The sequence below is a fragment of the Indicator indicator genome, chromosome 9 (assembly GCF_027791375.1).
Source record: "Indicator indicator isolate 239-I01 chromosome 9, UM_Iind_1.1, whole genome shotgun sequence".
Taxonomy (NCBI): Eukaryota; Metazoa; Chordata; class Aves; order Piciformes; family Indicatoridae; genus Indicator; species Indicator indicator.
This window is the reverse complement of record NC_072018.1, coordinates 29,211,887-29,232,947: the sequence shown is the minus strand read 5'-3', so window position 1 is coordinate 29,232,947 and position 21,061 is coordinate 29,211,887. Positions and strand designations below refer to the sequence as shown.

Sequence of the window (21,061 nt, the reverse complement as noted above, 5' to 3'; positions counted from 1 at the left end):
CCTGGAGGTCTGGAGGTGTTTGTCGTTTTCGAGAGGAGACCTTTCTTGTCTGAATTGATTTCCAGCAGGAAAACACACTTCATGGAGATCTCCTACAGCAGCAAGACCATTCCTGCCACCCAGCTTTGCCTTCCTGTAACCTCACCTTGTTTAAGTCCAAAAGTCTGCATAGACCAGAACCCCTCACAAACATTTTTTTCTCCAACTCAGATACACCTAAGAGATCTGGGATGGTTTTCTCTCAAGTCCCTCCATTTGAGCCCAGAGGGCTCAGGGAATCAATGGTGAACTGCAGGAGAGCTATAAGTAGGTGGGATGGTCCTTTCCTCAGGGAGACAGGAAAATTAGCAGCCACCAGGATGTTTAACCCCTGATGATTTTGAGCTGCATCAGGGCTTTTTGATGAGCCATGAAACTGAAAACCCAAGCCCTCCTTTGCCAAAAGGTGAAAAGTTGAAAACAGTGATGATTTTTTCCCCTTTTTCTAGCCATCACAGCATCTTCTAGAGTTATAATTTCTCTGTCTCCCAGCATGTGAGGATGCATGGCCTGGGACATGCACTAGGGCCTAAGCTGTGGGCAGCCAGCCTCCAGGAAAGGTTTCTTTGCTGTGGGATCATCTTATATCTTATCAACAACCCACAGCCATGGCTGTATTTTGGTTTTATGATGCTTTACAACCAGGCAGGGCTTGTTGGGAGATCGAAGAGGTACAAGGGGTCCAAAAATCATAGAACCATGGAATGATTTGGATGGGAAAGGACCTTTAAAGGTTATCTGGTCCAATCCTCCTGCAATCAGCAGGGAGATCTGCAATTAAGGCAAGTTGCTCAGAGCCCAAATCATCCTGACCTGGAATGGTTCCAAGGATGGGGCACCTACCACCTCTCTGGGCAATCTGGGCCAGTGTCTCACCACCCTCACTCTAAAATGAGTGATGAGGAAAAAAAATGGATGATGAGAAACCTGGGAGCTGCTCTGATGAGCAGCTGGGTGGATCTGTTTGGTCTGTGAAGCTTACTGGGGTACCTGGAAGAAGAGAAAATGGCCTTCTAGGAGCTCAGGCTGGAAAGGCAGAAGGTAAATGAGCTGGAAGGGAGTTGCTGTTGGACCCTGGGAGGTCTGAAGATAGGTTTGGAAGCTGCAGCTCTTGCATTTATGTATGAACCAGTGACTGGGCAATATTGATAAATGCAAACCATTTCCTCTGGTGGTTTACATGATGAGTGCCCTGGAGCTTGAACCAAAATGAAGAGCCTTTTCCCCTGTCTGGCCAAATTGCAGCTTCATCCATAATCATCTGACACTCTAGTTACAGCTTCCTAAATCACTTCTCTCCTAATTACCTCCGTTGCAGCGAGTCAGAGCTGGCACTTGCAAGCACAGGCAATTGTAGTGATTTGGATAACCTGGTGAAATGTAGGACACAGTGTTGTGCCCTGGGTGAGCTCTTCCAGCTCAACAGCCTCCAGGTATTAAAAGCTGCTTCAGTGAGCTAACCTTTTTTTTCCAAAAGCAAGGCTTTGGGCACCATCTTCCATAACACCCTCCCAGGGAAGCTTAGGAAGTGGACAATGAGGTGGATTGAGCATTGGCTGAACGACAGAGTTCGGAGGGTTGTGATCAACAGTGCAGAGTCTAGTTAGAGATGTGTGTCTCACTGTGTTCCCAAGGGGTCAGGACTGGGTCCAGTCTTGCTCAAAATCTGAATCAGTTCCCTGGATGGAGGACCAGAGTGGACATTCAATCAGTTTGCTGAAGCCTTCCAGCTGGGAGGAGTGGCTGACACCCCATCAGGCTGTGCTGTCATTCAGTAAGACCTGGACAGGCTGGAGAGCTGGGCAGAGGGGAACCTCATGAAGTTCAACAAGAACAACTGTAGGGTCCTGCCCCTGGGAAGGAAACCCCCCCTGTACCAGGACAGGTTAGGGGTTGACCTGCTGGAAAGCAGCTCTGAGGAAAGGGAGCTAAGAGTGTTGGTGGACAAGCTGACAATGAGCCAGCACTGTGCCATCATGGCCAAGATGGGCAATGATCATCACGAAGAGTGTGGCCAGCAGGTTGAGAGAGGTTCTTCTCCCTCTCTACTGTCCCCTAGTGAGACCACATCTGGAGTTCTGGCTCCAGTTCTGGGCTCTTCAGTTCAAAAGAGACAGGAAACTTCTGGAGAGTCCAGCAGAAGCTACGAAGAGGAAGAGGGAACTGAAGCATCTCTCTGATGAGGAAAGGCTGAGAGACCTGGGGCTCTTTAACCTGGAGATGAGCAGCGTGAGAGGGGATCTTTTCAATGCTCATCAGTATCTAAAGGGAGTGGTCAAGAGGATGGACCCAAACTCTTTTCAGTGGTGCCCAGCAACAGGACAAGGGACAATGGGCATAAACTGGAACCCAGAATGTTCAATCTGACCATGAGAAAAAGCCTCCTGTAAGGGTTCCAGGGCACTGGAATAGGCTGCTCAGAGAGGTTGTGGAGTTTTCTTCTCTTAAGAGATTTCAGACCCTCCTGGTAACCTTATGTGGGTGACCCTTCTTTAGCAGGGGATGTGGATTAGATGATCACCAAATGTCCCTTCCAACCCCAACCATGCTGAGACTCTTTGATTCAGCCTACTCTTGCAAAATTAAATATAAATGGATTTTCTTTTCACCCTGGAAGACAAATGGAATAACAGAAGGAGTGCCAGTCAGCCCTGTCATACTGAAACACATCCTGTCAGGTAGCTAATTTGGGCTGTGATTGCAGATCTGGTTGCTGAGGTGGCAATTTGGGTGCACTTAGACTTTTGCATGGTGTTTGACTTGGTGTCACACAATATTTTGATTCAGAAATTAAAAGTTCTGCAGGGATTTGACATGGCTTCAGGCTCCTGGTGGTGTCACACACACGAGCAGGGCTCAGCAGTGACAGCAGGCAGGGATTTGTCACTGAGGATGTTGAAAGCTGGCAGAGCCCCACAGGGACCAGACCTTTTTGTGTGGCAGTTTGCCTTTCCACAGGTGCAGGGAGCAGTGATGGCTCACAGCATGGGTGAGGATGTCAAGTGTGGGGAAGTGGTGGCTGGGGAAGGTGGTAGAGATCTGCTGCAATCACCTGGCAGCCCAGGCATAAGAGTGTTGTGTAGAATCATGGGATCATAGATTGGCTTTGGCTGGAAGAGACTTTTAAGATCAAGTCCAACAACTATTAACCCAGCACTGCCAGGTCACCACTAAGCCATGTCCCTCAGCACCACATCTACACAGCTTTTCAATCCCTCCAAGGCTGGGGACTTCACCACTGCCCTGGGCAGCCTCTTCCAGGGCTTGACAACCCTTTGCATGAAGAAATTGTTCCTCATGTCCAACCTAAACTTCCCCTACACAGCTTAGGGTCATTTCTTCTTATCCTGTTTATTACTTGGGAGAAGAGACCAACCCCTACCTCACTCCAACCTCCTTTCAGGGAGGTGAAGAGAGTGAGAAGGTCTCCTCCGAACCTCTTTTTCTCCAGTATAAGCAACTCCAGGTCCCTCAGGTTTGTACTCTAGACCACCAGCTTTGCTGCCTGTCTCTGGACAAGCTCCAGCACCTCAGTTTTCTCCCTTGGACTGAGAAGCCCAGCACTGAGCTCAATGTTCAGTGAGGTGTGGCCTCAGCAGTGCCCAGTAGAGGGGGACAGTCCCTGCCCTAGTCCTGCTGGGCACACTATTGCTGACACAGGCTAGGATGGTGCTGTGCACACTGCTGGCTTATCTTCATGGGCTTCCACGTTGTCCAAAAATAAAGGGGGGAGGGAAAGTGTCTGGTTTCAGAGCCCACACCTTCAGAAAGATGCTGGGAAAGTGGGATTGATTAGAGAGAAACAGCCAAAGTCATGAAAACCTTAGCAGACCTGCCTACCCTGAAGTCACCAGCAGCTGATCTAGTTGAAGGTGTCCCTGCTCATTGCAGGGGGGTTGAACTAGGTGACCTTTAAATGTCCCTTCCAACCCAAACCATTGCATGGTTCTGTGATTCTTGCCCTTGGCCTCAGAGCCCTTGGTTGAGGAATCAGGCCCCTCAGTTCTGAGAGTGCCTGCTGGAGTTCAATGTCTCCCTGGCCACTGCCTCTCCTGAGTGGCACCACGCACACAAAGGGCTTCCCTGGAAGATGTCATGTGCCACACAGGCAAAGAGTAAAGTGTGTCAAGGGGTGTGCAGCAGCCCAGGCTGGGTTTGAAACCAGAGATGTACCTGCAGTCTGATACAATTACGAGTGACCCAGAAAAACTCCCTCTCTTTCCATCAGCAGGAACGCCAGGGAAAGGAGCAGGGCACTTGATGAATTATGAAAAGCTTGGAAATGAAAGGCTGTGTAGACAAGTGCTGAATATTTCATTCCCTCTAACTTGGCTCTTGCCTGAGAGGGGAGGTGGCTTGGGAGAGGGCTGAGGAAGGAGCACCATGCCCCAGCCTAAAGCTGATGCATCTTCCCAACACTGCACACGCTTGCAGGTGAGCTGGCCTGAGACCTGCAAGTGGAGTCTTGTGAGGAGCAGCTGAGGGATCTGGGGTTGTTTATCCTGAAGAAAATGCAGTTCAGAGGAGATCTTCTCACTCCCTACAACTCCCTGAGGCCAGGTTGGAGTGAGGTGAGGGTTGGTCTTCTCTTCCAAGGAAGAAGCGAGAGGACAAGAGGAAACAGCCACAGGTTGCACCAGGGGAGGTTTAGACATAGTTCTTCTAATCTGATATTAGAAGAAACTTCATCACTGAAAGGGCTATCAAGTGCTGAAACAGGTTCCCCAGGAAAGTGGCTGAATCCTCAGCCCTGGAGGTGTCTAAAAGACACAGAGGTGTGGTCCTAAGGGACATAGTTTAGCACCAGACTTGGTAGAGTTAGGTAATGAATTTGATGATCTTAAAAGTCTCTTCCAGCTAAAACAATTCTATGGTTCTATGATCATTTTCATGGCCCTCCTCTGGACTCTACCATTATCATTCAGTCCCCTTGTCCAGATCACTGATAATGATAGGGAACTGGCCACAGCACTGAGCCCTGTGGAACACCACTCGTGACAGGCCACCATCTGGATTTAACTCCATTCACCACCACTCTTTGGGCTCAGCCATCCAGCCAGTTTTTCACCCAGTGAAGCATCCACCCATCCAAGCCAGGAGCAGACAGATTCTCCAGGAGGATGCTGTGGGACAGAATTTCAAATTCATTACTAAATTCCAGGTAGACACATCCATGAACTTCCCCTCATCGCCAAAGCTGGGCACCGTGTCGTAGAAGGAGGTCAGGTTTGTCAAGCAGGGCCTGCCCTTCATGAACCCATGATGACTGGTCCTTAGCACCTGCTTGCTCTGCATGTGCTGGATAATGGCACTTGAGATGATCTGCTCCATGATCTTCCCCAGCACTGAGGTCAGACTGACAAGTCTGTGGTTCCCCAGATCCTCCCTCCAGCCTGGAGCACCTCTGCTGTGAGGACAGGATGAGAGAGTTGGGGTTGTTTGTCCTGGAGAAAAGAAGGCTCTGGGGAGACCTTATTGTGGTGTTTCAGTACTTAAAGGGGGCCCATAAGAAAGATGGGGAGGGACTTTCAACAAGGGCATCCAGTGATAGGACAAGGAGTGATGGTTTTAGACAGGAACAGAGTAGTTTTAGACTGGATTTAAAGAAGAAAGACTTGACTGTGAGGGTGGTGAGACACTGGAACAGGTTCCCTCAAGAGCTGATAGATGCCCTAGGCTTGGAAGTGTTCAAGATCAGGTTGGATGGGGCTCTGAGCAATCTGCTCTAGTTGATATCCCTGCTCCCTGCAGGGGGGTTGGACCAGATGATCTTTAAGGTCCCTTCCCACCCAAAAACACTCTATGATTTGATGAATCTATGACAAGTGAAATAAAAAAGAGCAACAGGCACAGAGTGTGGCTTGGGAAGCTTAGGATGGATATCAGCACAATATTCTTCCCTGGAAGAGTGGTGTAGTCTCGAGGTAAGCAAAGAGGTGGGAAATACCCACCCGTGGAGGATTTTGAGATAAACCCATGGCCAAACTCATCCAGAGTTGGGGATGGTCTTGCTCAGTGTAGGAGTTCCCTACAACACAGATTCTGACCTGGAACAAAAAAAGCTCTGCACTCTGCTGTGAGACCCCTTGGGAGAAGCTTCAGCCCCATGCTTGGGGAAGCAGCAGCTGTGAGCACAGGAGACTGCAGGTAGGAAACAGAATTTCAGGTAGAGAGAAGTGGGTACAGGCACACTTCAACACCCTGCAACTGCAAAATATGACAAAGGCAGCTTGAAATCACTTCAGGGCAGCTTCTGCAGCTCAGCTAGAAAGAAAAGCTGTGGTACTGCAGTCTCACTAGTGTTCATCCTCTACCAGCCTTAGGATATGAAGTGGAAGGTTGACTGCAGTCTCATGTAAGTCAGATTTTCTGGAGAATTAAATTGATCAGAAAGATTTATCTGTCTCAGCCCAGTGAACACACTTCTGGTGTCAGAGAGAGGCTTGGTTTCTGGCAGCTAAGCAAGCTACCACACCTTTGAAGACCCTCTGTATACTTACAACCACTGCAAAGACAAGCAAAAACCTGCCTCTTCCTCAGTCACATAGACATCACACAGAATCCCAGAATGCTGGGGATTGGAAAGGACCTTTGGAGATCATCCAGTCCAACCCCCCTGCTAAAGCAGGGTTAATCAGAGTGAGTTTCCCAGGATTTGGTCCAGATGGGATTTTGAATTTTTCCAGAGAAGGAGACTCCACAACCTCTGTGGGCAGCCTGGTGCAGGGCACTGGCACCTTCACAGGAAAGAAGTTTTTCCTCATGGACAGATGGAACCTGCTGGGTTCCACTTTGTACCTGTTGACTCTTGCCCTGTTGTTGAGCAACACTGAAAAGAGTCTGGCTCCATCCTCTTGGGCTCCACCATTTAGCTATTGATCAGCATTAAGAAGATTCCATCTCAGGCTGCTCTTCTCCAGGGTAACAGCCCCAGGTCTCTCAGCCTTTCCTCTTCAGAGAGATGTTCCATGACCTCATCCTCTTTGTACCCTCCACTGGACTCTCTTCAGTAGTTCTGTCTCTCTTGAACTGGAGAGCTCATAACTGGATGCAGTACTCCAGATGTGGCCTCCCAAGGGCAGAGTAGAGAGGGAAGAGAACCTCCCTTGACCTGCTGGCCACACTGTCCTGAATGCACCTGAGCAGACCATTGGGCATTCTGGCCACAAGGGCACATTGCTGGTTCATGGGGAACTTGTCCACCAGCATTCCCAGCTGCAGAGCTTCTTTCCAGACAGTCAACCCCTAACCTGGCCTGGTGCAGGGGATTATTCCTCCCCAGGTGCAGGACCCTACACTTACTTTTGCTGAACTTCATGAATTTTCCCTCTGCCCAGCTCTCCAGCCAGTCCAGGTCATCATGGCCCTCAGAGCACAACTTGTTTTGAAACCACTATGAGTTATGAGGATAACTGTGTAAACCAAAGCTCCTGGAAGGGTGACATTAGGCTGGCTCCAGGTCATTTTGTATTCCCCATCAGACTAGTAAGGTCTTTCCTCGTGGCTGAGGATGTTCCCACTTACAGACACATCTGCCATCATTGTCTCCATGCAAGAAGCTTCCCATTCCTCCACAAAGACCCTCTGGAACAATAAGCATCTGTGAGCCAAAGGTATCTGCATCCACCTTGATACACAAGGAGGAGAGAAGCCACCACCACACCTTAGAGTGGATGGCATGTCCAAGGGGCTGAGTTTTTATGACGTGCCATCAACAAAGAAGTTAAATACTAGATACCCAGCATCTTTCACAGGTAAAAGCAACTTCTAAGCAGCAGCAGCACTAAAATAACTTGATTTTAGAGCTCCTCCAAACTGACCTGCTGACATCAAGCCCAGCCGTGAGCAGAGGACATCCCTCCAGAGCCCTGCAACACAGTCTGTGTTCAAATCCTGAGAAACAAAGCACAGGCTTCTCTCAAGGAAGCCTCTCCCAAAACCACAGAGCTGCTGCTTATGGAAACAGCAAATAACAGCCCCTGAAGCCCAGGCTGAGAAGAAGCAGGTCTCCATGGGAGGGGAGAGTGCCTTGTTCATTGAGTATGAAGCAATATGAAGCACACAAAGAAAAGGTGTTCATGCAAACTGTCTTGCATGGCACCTTGGAGATGGAGATAAAAGAGCTCCGTGCTGGGATCCACCTGTGCACAGCATGTGGGACCCGAGGAGGGGAGGTGAAAGTCCTGCAGGGCAGGGCCTCATCCATCACAGCGTTCCAGGGCAGATCTGCCACAGCTACTCTTTGGTCCCATAGCACCAAGCATCATCTGCAAGCTATAATAGGACCCCTCAGAGGTTTGATGGATTGCAGGACATCCCTGCTGCTGCTGCAAGCTACACAGAGCTAGATAAGTGGATGAGCAACAGTAAGGTTATTTTTCTCAGGTAGTTTATTAATCTCACAGAATCCCTGAATCCCAGTATGGTCAAGGTTGGACTGGACCTCTGGAGCTCATCCAATGCACCTGCCCTGATAAAGCAGGATCACCCACAGCAGGTTGCCCAGAATTGTGTCCAGGCAGGTTTGCAAACTCTTCAGTGAAGGAGACTCCACCAGCTCTCTGGGCAGCCTGGTCCAGGACTCCAGTACCTTCAGAGGAAAGAATTTTCTCCTCCTGTTTAAGTGTAACCTCCTGGGTTCCAGTTTGTGCCCACTGACTCTGTCCTGTTGCTGTGCACCAGCCAAAGGAGTCTGGCCCCATCTTCTTGCACCCCTCCCTTTAGCTATTGATGAGCACTGAATAGATCCCCTCTCAGCCTTCTCTTGTCCAGTCTGAATAGCCTCAGGTCTCTCAGCCTCTCCTCATCAGAGAGATGTTCCAGTCCCCTCAGCATCTTTGTAGCCCTACATTTCCTCAAGAAAGAACATTGGCAGAGTCAGGAAAGCTGGGGAAGACCTCAGATTGCTGAACAGATCTGAGCAGACCCTGCTCTTCCGTCCAGATTTTTGCTGCTTTTCAGAGGGTGCTTCAAAGCATTAGGGAATGACTTGAGATCTTGCAAGGACAAATCCCCTCCTCAGCTATGTCACAAGCTGACTAAGGGCAGATCTGCTCTCCCTGCCTTTACCCTGGGTCTCCAGGTTTCCTATGCAGGTGCAGCATTGGGTGCTTGGGCTGCACAGGGACAGGAGAGGAGTGCTCAGTGTTGCACCAAGCAGCAGAGGGAGGTTCTTGCCTCCCTCCCTGAAATCACATCTCGACAAATCAGCCTCACAGTGTGTGATGCCTGAAGGCTCGTGAGGAAGTCAGGTAATCAGCAGCAGCTTTCTCACTGGCCTCAGCCAGCAGAGCTCAGCAGCCACACTCCTGGTGTGCAGTGTAATACCTCGACTGTCAGCAGGGATTTCAGTGCTGAGGCAGGTGGGGTAAAGCAGCTCCACATTTGCTGTTTCAGAGCTTTTTCCATGTCTGGATGGGAAAGTCTCTCAGGTGCAACAGCAGAACATGAAGAACATAAAACTCCTTGACAAGCCATGAGCTGGCAAATAAATAATGACTTCTGTTAGAGAGTGCTGGGTTTCTCCACTCTGTGGTAGCTGTTTGGACCTGTAATTTAACAAACATGGCTGCTTTTAGTGCCTGTGGTGCTGCACTCCATGGCTGTGAGAACAGCAGGCTGCAGAGAGCCTGGGCGAGAGCCACTAAGAGCAATGAGATCACAGAATTACAGAATCACAACATGAGAGTGATCTCTGGACATCATCTACTCCAACCCCTCTGCTACAGCAGGGTCACCCACAGCAGGTTGCCTAGGATCATGTCCAGGAAGATTTGCAATCTTTCCAAAGAAGGAGACTCCACAACCTCTCTGGGCAGCCTAGTCCAGTGCTCCAACACCTTCTGAGGAAAGAAGTTTCTCATCTTCAGATGGAACCTCCTGGATTCCAGACTGTGCCTACTGCTTCTTGTCCTGTCCCTGGACACCACTGAAACGAGTCTAGCCCCATCCTCTTAGCCTTTAGATATTGGTGAACCTTGAGAAGATCTGGGACATAAGCTCCTGGATCAGGTCACCAACTCCATCAGGGCTGAACAAATACACAGGGGCTGAACTTTGGCATGCAGACACATGCATGCACATGGCAGACAGCAATAAGCATAGGATCATGGGATCATATCAAAGGATCACAGGATAATTGAAACTGGAAGGCATTTTGGGAGTTCTCTAATCCATCCTCATGCTCAAAGCTGGGTCAGCTTGACCTCATACCAGCTGGCTCTCAGCTTTTTCCCATTGTGTCTTGAATTTAACAGTTAGACTTAATGATCTTAATGGTCCCTTTCAACCTGAATAGTTCTATGATTCTATGAAAGCCTCCAGGATGTAGAGAGACAAACTGTCCTGGATCTCTGCTGTGTTTCTTGAACATATGTGGGAGGCTGGGAGTGGGCTGGGACAGGGAGATGAGACTTCAGGCATCAGTTATGTGTAGACCTTCCTTGGCAGAAAAGAGTTATCTTCCAATCTTCTCTGAGCAGCTTTCAGACTCACATACAACACCTTCAGGCTGTGTCTGTCCAAGCAAACCAACATGAGCCCTGTTCTCCAGCCCTGGTTCCACTCATCCCTGATTCAACCAGGCACATGCAAGCCACTCCAGGGATGCTCTGCCCCAGGATAAGCTGCTCCGGAGGGGAGGGTTGGGGTCAGGCATGTTGACCTGTGACCTCCTCATGCTTTGGCCTGTGTTGGCAATGCCCTGCTGGAGATGGGTGAGGGACAGTGTCCTGGTTCTTTCCTTGGTCAGTTTACTGGTGCAGACCTAAGTGCAGACATTCAGGATGGAAAATGCCAGTTTGAGTGCCTTTAGTTGCATCCCAGTAATACACAATTGATGGTTCCCAAAATCTCTTTCTATTCTTATCCCCAACAGATAAATGGCTTATCTCCTGGCTTCTCCTTTTCCCACCATCTCCCCTGAGCTGGGGTCACTGGCTGCAGCTGCCAGAGTCCTTGCTCATGTCCTGACCCTACATCTCATGTCTACATCCTCTCAAGGAACATGAAAAGCAAATCTGACCATGGATGCTTGGGCAACTTGGCCAGCAGAGCCTTTCCTCATTGGCTGCTGGAGGGTGCTGACCACAGCTTGCCTGACTTTTCTGTTTTTTTGTTCTGCAGGCTCATTGGCACTTTCCGGATGGTGCTACAACAGGTGGTGGAGGAAGGGCAGGTAGAGGTGACGGACACCCTCATAGATGACAATAATTCAGCCATTCAGGTAGGTCATGAAGAATCAGCAGGTGCTGATGCCCTTCAGTGGTCAGTCCATCTGTCTGTATTTTACTGACTCTGTGGGAACAGAGAAGCCTGTGTCGTGCACTTGAATCCCTGACTCCTCAACCTTTCCTTCATCCTTTACACTTGGTTGGAAGGACTAAGGCAGCTGGAAATGTCCTGAGAGTGCATGGCAAAGGCTGATTGTTCTGCATGCTCTGAGAAGTTTAGGATGGGGATAAAGCAGGGATGGATCAGGTTTAATCTACACATAGACAAAGTGAGGTGGTCCTCAGATCCCCATGGAGATGCTCAGCAGATGCTTTGACCATGGTCTCAGGCTGAGCTCTGCTCCTAGCACTCTCCAGCACCTGAGCAATCACATTCTGGCTCTGCCTTAGTCACTCCTGTGTCAGCTCTAATCCAGGTCAGTATTAGAATCAGGAGAGCAAGATCAGGGAAGGAGCAGCAAGATTTGGAGTGAAAAACAATTTTAGAATCATAGAATCATTCTGTCTGGAAGAGACCTCCAAGATCACAGAATCACAAAATCAGCCAGGTTGGAAGAGACCTTCCAAGATCATCAAGTCCAACCATTAACCCAGCACTGCCAGGTCACCACTAACCCATGTCCCTCAGCACTACATCTATACTTCTTTGAACTCTTCCAGGTGATGCTAATTGTTTGAAATGCTCACCACCTACAGTGTTTGTCTCTGACCTCAATACTGCTTTTATCTGCCCCTTGAGCACCTAAGAAATACCTTGTACAGCACCTCACCTAAAGTCCTATTTTGGAACCCCTCTGCTGTGAGGACAGGCTGAGAGAGTTGAGGTTGTTCAGCTTGGAGAAAAGAAGCCTGTAGGGAGACCTTGTTGCAGCATTTCAGTACTTAAAGGGGCTGATAAAGCTTGGGGACAGGCTTTTTAGCAGGGTCTGTTGTGACAGGACAAGAGGTGATGGTTTTAAACTAAAAGAGGGGAGATTTAAACTAGAGAGAAGGAGGAAATTGTTTACATTGGTGGTGGTGAGACCCTGGTCTAGGTTGCCCAGAGAGGTGCTAGATGCCACATCCCTGGAACCATTTCAGTTGAGGTTGGATGAGGCTCTGAGCAACCTGCTCTAGTTGAAGATGTTCCTGCTGACTGCACAAGGGTTGGACTTGATGACCTTTAAAGTTCCCTCTCCTCTCATTTTATGAGTCAATGATTCTTTATACCCTTCTAGGGAAATCAGAATAAGTCTCCCTCAGCCTGGGTCTGCACCCCTCATCCAGAGTGCCAGATACCAAGGAAAAGCTCCCTCTCAGCAGAGCAGCTGCTGTGTAGCTCTGTGCACTTCCATCTGGCTGATGCATTTCATGAGAGCTGTTTCCCATGGAGACTGAGTTTTAGAGCAAACTTGGAAACAGCTACTTCTGATCTTCTCTGATAGCAAAACCGTGGTGTTTTAATTAAAAAACAAAACTTCAGCCTCCTCTTTTCCCTTGTTCTTTTACAAGCTGCTTCCTACACTCAGCATAAAAGAGCAGTTTCATGGAACCCTCTGAGCTAATGACAAGCAATTAGTGATGAAGAGACGAGGGGCTTCATTAGGAGTAGAGAGGAGGTGACTTCTATAGATCAGGCTTCCCAGAGAGGTTGTGGAGTCTCCTTCTCTGGAGACTTCCAAAAGCAGCCTGGATATGCTTCTGTGCAACCTGATGTAGCTGAACCTGCTTTAGATGGGGCAGTTGGACTAAGTGACCTCTGGAAGGTCCCTTCCAGACTCTCCTGGGGCATAAAGGGAATGAAATCAATAAAATTACAAGGGAGGTGGTCCAGAGGAGGGAGGAAAAATGGAGGAGGTGGAGACCCAAGTTAATGTCAGAATTGGGGAAAACATCTCCTGCTGCTCTCTTGATTTATCAGATGGAGGAGCTGCCTGATTAAAGTCCAAGGAACCCACCAAAAGAAGAACATCTCAAAATTTTAAGACTCTAGCATCACGTTGGCTTCTGTGCTGTGAATGCACTTTTCTGGCTCATGTCCAGATTTTCACCCATCAGCATCCTAAGCCTTTCTCCACAGGGCTGCTCCCCATCCTTTCATCCCCCAGTCTGTGCAGATTTTCATCCATCAGCATCCTAAGTCCTTCTCCACAGAGCTGCTCCCCATCCCATCATCCCCCAGCCTCTGTTGATGCTAAGGCTTGCCCTGACCCAGATGTAAGATCTTGCACTTGGCCTTGTTGAACCTCTGCATGTTCACATGGTGCCACTTCTCAGCTTCAAGCAGTTCCCTGAGGCTCTTCTTGAACTGAGGGGCCCAGAACTGGACACAATATTCCAGATACAGCCTCACCAGGGCAGAGAAGAGGAGAGGAACCTCTCTTGACCTATTCACCATACCCCTTCTAATACACCCCAGGATACCACTGGGCTTCTTGGCCATGAGGGCACATTGCTGGCTCAGGATCATCCTTTTAAATGATGTGGCCCAGCACTCTGCCAAGCTGAGACTTAAGACTGACCAGTGTAGGGGAATCCATTACTTCTCCTGAGAGATGATTCCAATGTCTAACTGTTACTCATGGTGAAAAATGTTCTTCTGGAGTCCAATTGGAATCTCCTCAGGAGCAACTTGCACCCATTACCCCTTGTCTTTTCCACGGGACTCCTTCTAGAAAGGAAGTCTCCATCCTCCTGGTAGCCACCCTTTATGTTCTGATACATGGTAATAAGGTTTCCCCTAAGCCTTCTCTTCTCAAGGCTGAATAAACCCAACTCTCTCAGCCTTTCCTCACAGGGCTTCCTTTTGGTTTCACAATCAAATGTTGCACAGTAGCACTGAAGTGGTTTGGAAAATGTGGAAAAAATTATGTTCCAACATTGATCTCTTTCTGCGTTTGCCTTTTAAAACCCTTGGTGCAAATCAATTTGTTAGACTCAAATTTGTATATTGCCAAACGAAGAAGAAAATCAGTCAAAGCCCTCCACAGGGTGCAGCTTCCAGCTGAGTCTGAGTCACCATTTTGCTGTCATTTGCTAAATGCACAAAATCCTGCCAGGCCATATCTTGTTTTCCAGCCTTCCATTATCCTTTTGACAAGCAAGTCAGGAGCTGCTAACTATTTCATAAAGCTGTAGATAAAGAGAAGGAAAAAAAAAATAAGGAAAATTTTGTCATAAAGTTTTCTTCTCCTGGTTTGTTGGTTGGGGTTTTTTGTCCCTGTCTCTAAACTCATAGAATCACAGAATCATTTAGGTTGGAAGAGACCTTTAAGGTCATTAAGTCCAAACCTTAACCCAGCACATCCAAGTCCACCACTAAACCATGCTTCTCAGCACCACATCTACGTATCTCTTAAACCCCTCCAGGGATGGTGATCCCCACCACTGCCCTGGACAGCCTGTTCCAGGCCTTGACAATGCTTTCAATGAAGAAATTGTTCCTAAAGCCCAACCTAAACCTCCCCTGATGCAACCTGAGGCCATTTCATCTGTCCTTTCACTCAATCCTTATCAGAGGAAACAGAGCCCCAGCTCACTCCAATCTCCTTTCAGGTAGTGCCAGCAGCAGGTAGTGGCAAGATGAACTCTTCCATAATTGACTTAAATACAGAGAAATACTTCTGGGGGAAAATGTCTGGGAGGTCCAACACTGAATTTGCTGCATCATCCTGGTGCAACATTGGGTGTGTAAGTGGGGAGGGTAAGTAGTGCCCTCATGACACATGAAACAGAGAGGATCTTAATCTTATTTGATTCATCCAGAAGAAACTTAAGCTTGGGCAGACACACTGCCATTCACTTCCCATCTCCAAGCCCCAGTCAGGCTGGTCATAGCCATGCTGGGACACCCCTTCCCTAATCCAGGATCTATCCAAACCTCCCCAGAGACCTCCATCCCTTGCCATCCCTGCCCTGCCTGGGTATTGGATGGGGCTAGGCAGGAGGAAGGCATCCATGGGGTTTGGCAGCCCAGCACTTAACATCAGGGCACAAATTCTTAGCAAGGTGATACACCACAGACAAAACCCCAACAACATGACACTGCTTTGTCTGCTTGTGGTGCCTTCAGCTGCTCAAAAGGTTTCTTTGTTGCTCAGGGCTTTTGGTCTCTCTCATATCCAATCTGGCCAGCCTGAGGTGCAGCAGCAACTCAAAGCAAATCGTGACCACAAGCAGGAGGGGGGCTACAGCACCATGACTTAACTGGGTCAGACCACCTCCTGAAGCCAAAGACCTGTCCTTCTACTGTCTCAAGAAGAGACTGTGGGGTCAGTAAGGCTCAGAGGTCAAGCCAGCTGATGCAACAACTCTTCCTGCCTTCCAGATTTTGCAGGGCCTTCCTTTCTCAAAATGCTGCCCTGAGGGACTGATTGTGTCTTCTTTGTGTGTTGCAGACCAGCATCTCCATAGAGATAAGGTACCATGCTCTGGATGGAACAGTGGGCACGTGGAATGACAAGGAGTTCCTGGAGACCCCCAGTGTCCACTCAGAAGGGGATGGCAGGTACCCCCTAGAGACAGACAGCCTCCTCTCTGGCCACCGGCAGGGCTCCGACATCTCTCCAGGCAAATCCAACCTCCAGTCTGCAGAGAGGAGCTTCAGAAGGTAATGTGATGCTCTGCACTTGGAGAGGTGTGATGGCAGCAGGGAGGGGGAGAGCTTGGCTTGTCATCAAGGATGTGACTGGACTATCTCCTAGTCATCAGAAGACCCATTGTCACAGCTCAAAGTGAGGACAGGCTGTAAGTGCCCACCCACCAGTGCCAGCCACCCCTGGTTCTCCACCACACCTGCCCAGCACAGAGCTGAGTTTTCCAGCAAACACTGAGGTTTGTAGCACACAGCAGCTGCTGGAGAACAAATGTAATTGAGGAGAGATTCAGAGAGGATGAAAGGTCTGGCTGTTGGTCAGGCCTCATATTGGATGGGATTAGAGCCATGTGTGGGGTGTAGAGCCATGGATAGAGTCATGCATATTGATGGGGCTTGTGGATCCCCCAGAACTGGGCTGCAGCTAGGGGTAGGGGAAGAGAATATGTTGGCCACAAAATCTCACAAGAATGAATGCTTCTGAAGTGGAAGGTGTCAGTGATATGCCACTGACCTAGCCCATGTGCAGGGAGGCACCATGAGTGTGCACATCCCATGGCAAGGCTGTTAGCACAGCAGGGACTAAAGGAGTAAGGAACAATGTGACACAGAGGAGGGAATGAAACTTGGCACCTGCCCTGCAGCATTAACCCTCAATGAAGCACCTTCAAAGCACATTGTCAAAGCTTCCTCTATGGTGGTCTGCTGGGTGCTCACAAAATCCATGCTGAAGCCAGTGCCTGGGCAGATGAACCCTGTCTGGGTTGTCTGAGGGACCCTTCACCTTCTGATGGCAGGTTCAGACACCTCCAGTTCTTCTAAGGGAATATGTTACCAGTTTTCTATTCAGTTAAGGGCCATTAGTATCACCCTTGTGTCTTCTGAGGTGCTGGAGAGTATCCAAAGAGGGGCACAAAGGTGGTGAAGAGTCTAGAGCACAAGTGCTGTGAGGCAAGTCTGAGGGAACTGGAATTGTTTAGCCTGCAGAAAAGGAGGCTCAGGGGAGACTCTCTACACTCCCTGTAAGGAGGCTGAGCAAGGTGGTGACCAAGAAATAACACAAGAGGCCTTAGGTTGTGCCAGGGGAGGTTTAGGTTGGACATAAGGAACAATTTCCTCATGCAAAGGGTTGTCAAGGCCTGGTGGAGTCCTCATGCCTGGAGGGGTTTAAAAGCTGTGCAGATGTGGTGCTGAGGGACATGGTTTAGCAGTGAACTGTCAGTGCTGGGGTAATAGTTGGACTTGATGATCTGGAAAGCCTCTTCCAACCAAAACCATGACATGATTCTCAAGTCATGGGACCTGAATCTGGATGAAAACAAGGCCAAGGACTGTATCCTTCCATTTCTTGAAAAAATGCTGCTGTAACCAGTTGCAAATCCAGCCTGGTGTCTGGGCTGGCTGGGGAAGTCTCAGGACTGGGAACTAATGTCAGCTGTCTTTTGGGATGAAGTGCATGCTGGAACCAGCTCTGCCATGAGCTGTGGCTTATGGATGCTCAGGTCTGGTTGAGAACAACAGCCCCTTTACCACCTCATGTGCAGCCATGAGGCCAAGGTGTGGATGGATACAAATGCTCATGTGATGCTGAATCAGATTCAGCTCACCTCAGCATAGGTGTTCTGAACCCCATGCTGAAATATTTGATTCAGAAACAGATACTGGGTTCATAGAAGCTTTTTTTCAGGCAGTTTTACACAGTTCATGTGGTTGTGTTGTCCATAGTAGTGATTTTGTCTATCAGTCTCCACTCTAGTAGCTCTTGAACCCATTGGCCTCTTCCAGTTGGAAGAGTGGAGGCAACAAGGTCCTAAACTTGCTAAAAGACTCATGGAAAGCAATCAGCTGGCACAGGAGAGAGACTTTGTGAGCAGGACAGGCAGAGAGTGCAGAACTGGGTCCTTGGGCCACCCACTGATCTCCTGGCATGAGCACAGCCCTTGTCTGAGGGCTGCAGAATGTTGGTAGATCAAAGGCAGAAGCCCTTGGGCTTCCAAATCCACCTGGGATTCTAAACCCCTCAGACTCAGCTGCTTTTGGAACAGCATCAACATCTCAGGCGCTGTTGCAGCCACACGTGCCCCATGCTGGGCTCAGGCAATTGGGTCCTTCAGCAGTGTTTGCTTTCTGTCTTGCTTTAGCACTGTTGTCTGGCCATATAAGGGCAAAAATTCTTTCTCCCTATGGTGCAAGATTAAGGGAAGATATCTCCAATTGCTCACATCACTCCTAGACACTTAATTAACTGTGTGAATTGGGTTGAAACCGGTGAGTTTTCAAGCAAATTGGAAGTGCAGCTTCCTTTCCTGGCTCAGGGGAATGTGATGTGGCTGCACAGGGAAGATGCTGAAGTGGCTTCAGCCTGGAGAAGAGAAAGCTCCAGAGACACCTTACTGCAGCCTTTCAGTACTTGAAGGGGCTTGGAAGGAAGATGGGGACAGACTTTAACAGGGATAGGACAGGACATGGGGTGATGGTTTTAAACTAAAAGAGGGGAGATTTAGACTAAATATAAAGAGGGTGGTGAAACATTGGACCAGACTGCCCAGAGAAGGAGCAGATGCCCCAGTTATGGAACCATTCCAGATCAGGTTAGACAGGGCTCTGAGCAACATGCTTTAGTCGAAGATGTCCCTGCTGACTGCAGCAGGGACGGACTAGATGACCCTGAAAGGTCCCTTCCAACTCAAACCATTCTGTGATTTAGAGGAACAATGGCAGGGCAGGGTAGCAGACCCACCCTACCGTGCAGAGTGGATCTCAGTCTGTTTGTCAGCACTGTGTGTGCTGGGAAATCAGTCTCCTGCTTCACCACATGGGCTTCAGAGATGTAAGGCAACATTCTGTTCAGTTCAGGGTCCCCAAGAAGGATACTGAGTTGCTGGAGCATGTTCAAAGAAGGGCAACAAAGCTTTTGAAATGTCTAGAACATAAGTCTTGTGAGGAACAGCTGAGGGAGCTGGGATTGTATAACTTGGAGAAAAGGAGGCTGAAGGGAGACCTTCTCACTCTCTACAAATCTCTGAAAGGAGGTTGGAGTGAGGTGGGGTTTGGTCTCTCCCAAGGAACAAGCAACAGGACAAGAGAAAACAGCCTCCAGTTGCAACAGAGAAGGTTTAGATTGGACGTGAGGAACAATTGCTTCCCTAAAAGGGTTGTCAAGGTCTGGAACAGGGCAGTAGTGGAGTCCCCAATCTTGGAGGGATTGAAAAGGTGTAGAGATGTGGTGCTGAGGGATGTGGTTTAGTGGTGCCCTGGCAGTGCTGGGTTAATGGTTGGACTCAATGATCTTAAAGGTCTCTTCCAACCTAAATGATTCTGTGATTCTATGTTTTTATGATTCTGTGATCCTATGGTTTTATGATTCTGTGATCCTATGGGTTTATGATTCTGTGATCCTATGGGTTTATCATTCTGTGATCCTATGGGTTTATCCTTCTGTGATCCTATGGGTTTATCATTCTGTGATCCTATGGGTTTATGATTCTGTGATCCTATGGGTTTATCCTTCTGTGATCCTATGGGTTTATCCTTCTGTGATCCTATGGGTTTATCCTTCTGTGATCCTATGGGTTTATCATTCTGTGATCCTATGGGTTTATCCTTCTGTGATCCTATGGGTTTATCCTTCTGTGATCCTATGGGTTTATGATTCTGTGATCCTATGGGTTTATGATTCTGTGATCCTATGGGTTTATGATTCTGTGATCCTATGGGTTTATGATTCTGTGATCCTATGGCTTTATGATTCTGTGATCCTATGGGTTTATGATTCTGTGATCCTATGGTTTTATCATTCTGTGATCCTATGGGTTTATGATTCTGTGATCCTATGGTTTTATCATTCTGTGATCCTATGGGTTTATGATTCTGTGATTCTATGCTTTTGTGCTTCTGTGGTGGGAACACAAGGTGCAGGCAGCATGGTGGGACCGTGGCTTTAATCTCACCAGAGGTGTGATGAACACTGTGTGGCTGATTCACCATCTGCAGCCAGCAGTTGGATGAGTTCTGGACAGGGTCTCAGGGGAATGTGAAATCTAAGATGCCCAGCTCAGCTGAAGGATGAGGACAGCCACATTCATAGAGTAGGATCATTCCTAGGTCATTCATGTGATGAACACCAAGGAAGGAGAAGCCTGACATTTGCCCTGTCACCGCACTCACAGGATGGAAGAGGACGAGATGTATTACCACAGTGAAGATGAACTGCTGGGAGAGGGGGATACCCTTAGCCAGGGATCCCTCAACACAAGGTAGGGAGCCAGTCAGCATCCACTCGTGCTGCTGGCAGTGGAGTTTGCAGTGCTGTGTTCCTCCTGACTTCTCCCTATGGGTATCCCACAAGCATTGCCCCTGGATTCTGACTTCTTGGCTGTAGGAGAGCTGGTGGGGAGAAATGATCATAAAATCATAGAATCAACAAGGTTGGAAAAGACCCCAGAGATCATCAAGTCCAACCTATCACCCAGCACCTCATGACTAACTAAACCATGGCTTCAAGTGCCATGTCCAATCCTTTTTTGAACACCTCCAGGGATGGTGACTCCACCACCTCCCTGGGCAGCACATTCCAATGGCAAATCACTCTTTCTGTGAAGAACTTTCTCCTCACCTCAAGCCTAAATGATGGAGCAGCTGGGAAAACATCCATGGAAAGGATGCTCAGGAGTTCAGGAGGGGTCTGGGATGCAGAATGGAGAAAGGACCTCATGGTGAGGCTACAACTTGGGTACCACCTTAAGGCCCCCTTTCCTCTTCAGGTCTCACCACACATCAGGCACAGCTGCCCCCACAACCAGAGATCAGTCATGATTGGTGCATAGGGAAGAGCTCCTTGTGTTGTGCATGAAGATCTGATTTCTGCTTGCAGTGGCCTTTCTTGCAGTGTGGTGCTGTGAGTTGTTCCCTACCATGTGACAGTCTGAGGAGGAGCTGCAGCAAGGAAGAGTTCAGGTAAAACCCAGGGCCCCACCTGATGCCTCTTAGAGCAGCTCAGCCAAAGAAAGAAGCATTTGCAAGGGGACTCCTCAGCTCAGGTGGTTCCAGTGATGGCAGAAAGCACATGAGGGTGGCAGAAAGCACATGAGGGTGGTTGCTCCTGCACACAGATATTCTGGGGACCTCATTTCTCACAGCAGCTCCCCATATGGCCTGTGGCTGAGTGCCTCTAGCTTCACTAGCATGAAGATCGTTGGGAGCCTCATTCCTCACAGCA

The 21,061-nt window shown here is 48.8% G+C and overlaps 1 protein-coding gene across 1 annotated transcript in view; it reads left to right on the top strand.

Moving 5' to 3' along the window:
* OTOF (otoferlin) overlaps window positions 1-21,061 on the top strand; it is a 106,132-nt gene that overhangs the window by 21,070 nt on the left and 64,001 nt on the right. The window contains exons 4-5 of the mRNA XM_054383689.1: window positions 11,164-11,263; window positions 15,647-15,858. Coding sequence (XP_054239664.1) covers window positions 11,164-11,263; window positions 15,647-15,858 — 312 coding nt within the window. The remainder of the gene's footprint in view (window positions 1-11,163; window positions 11,264-15,646; window positions 15,859-21,061) is intronic.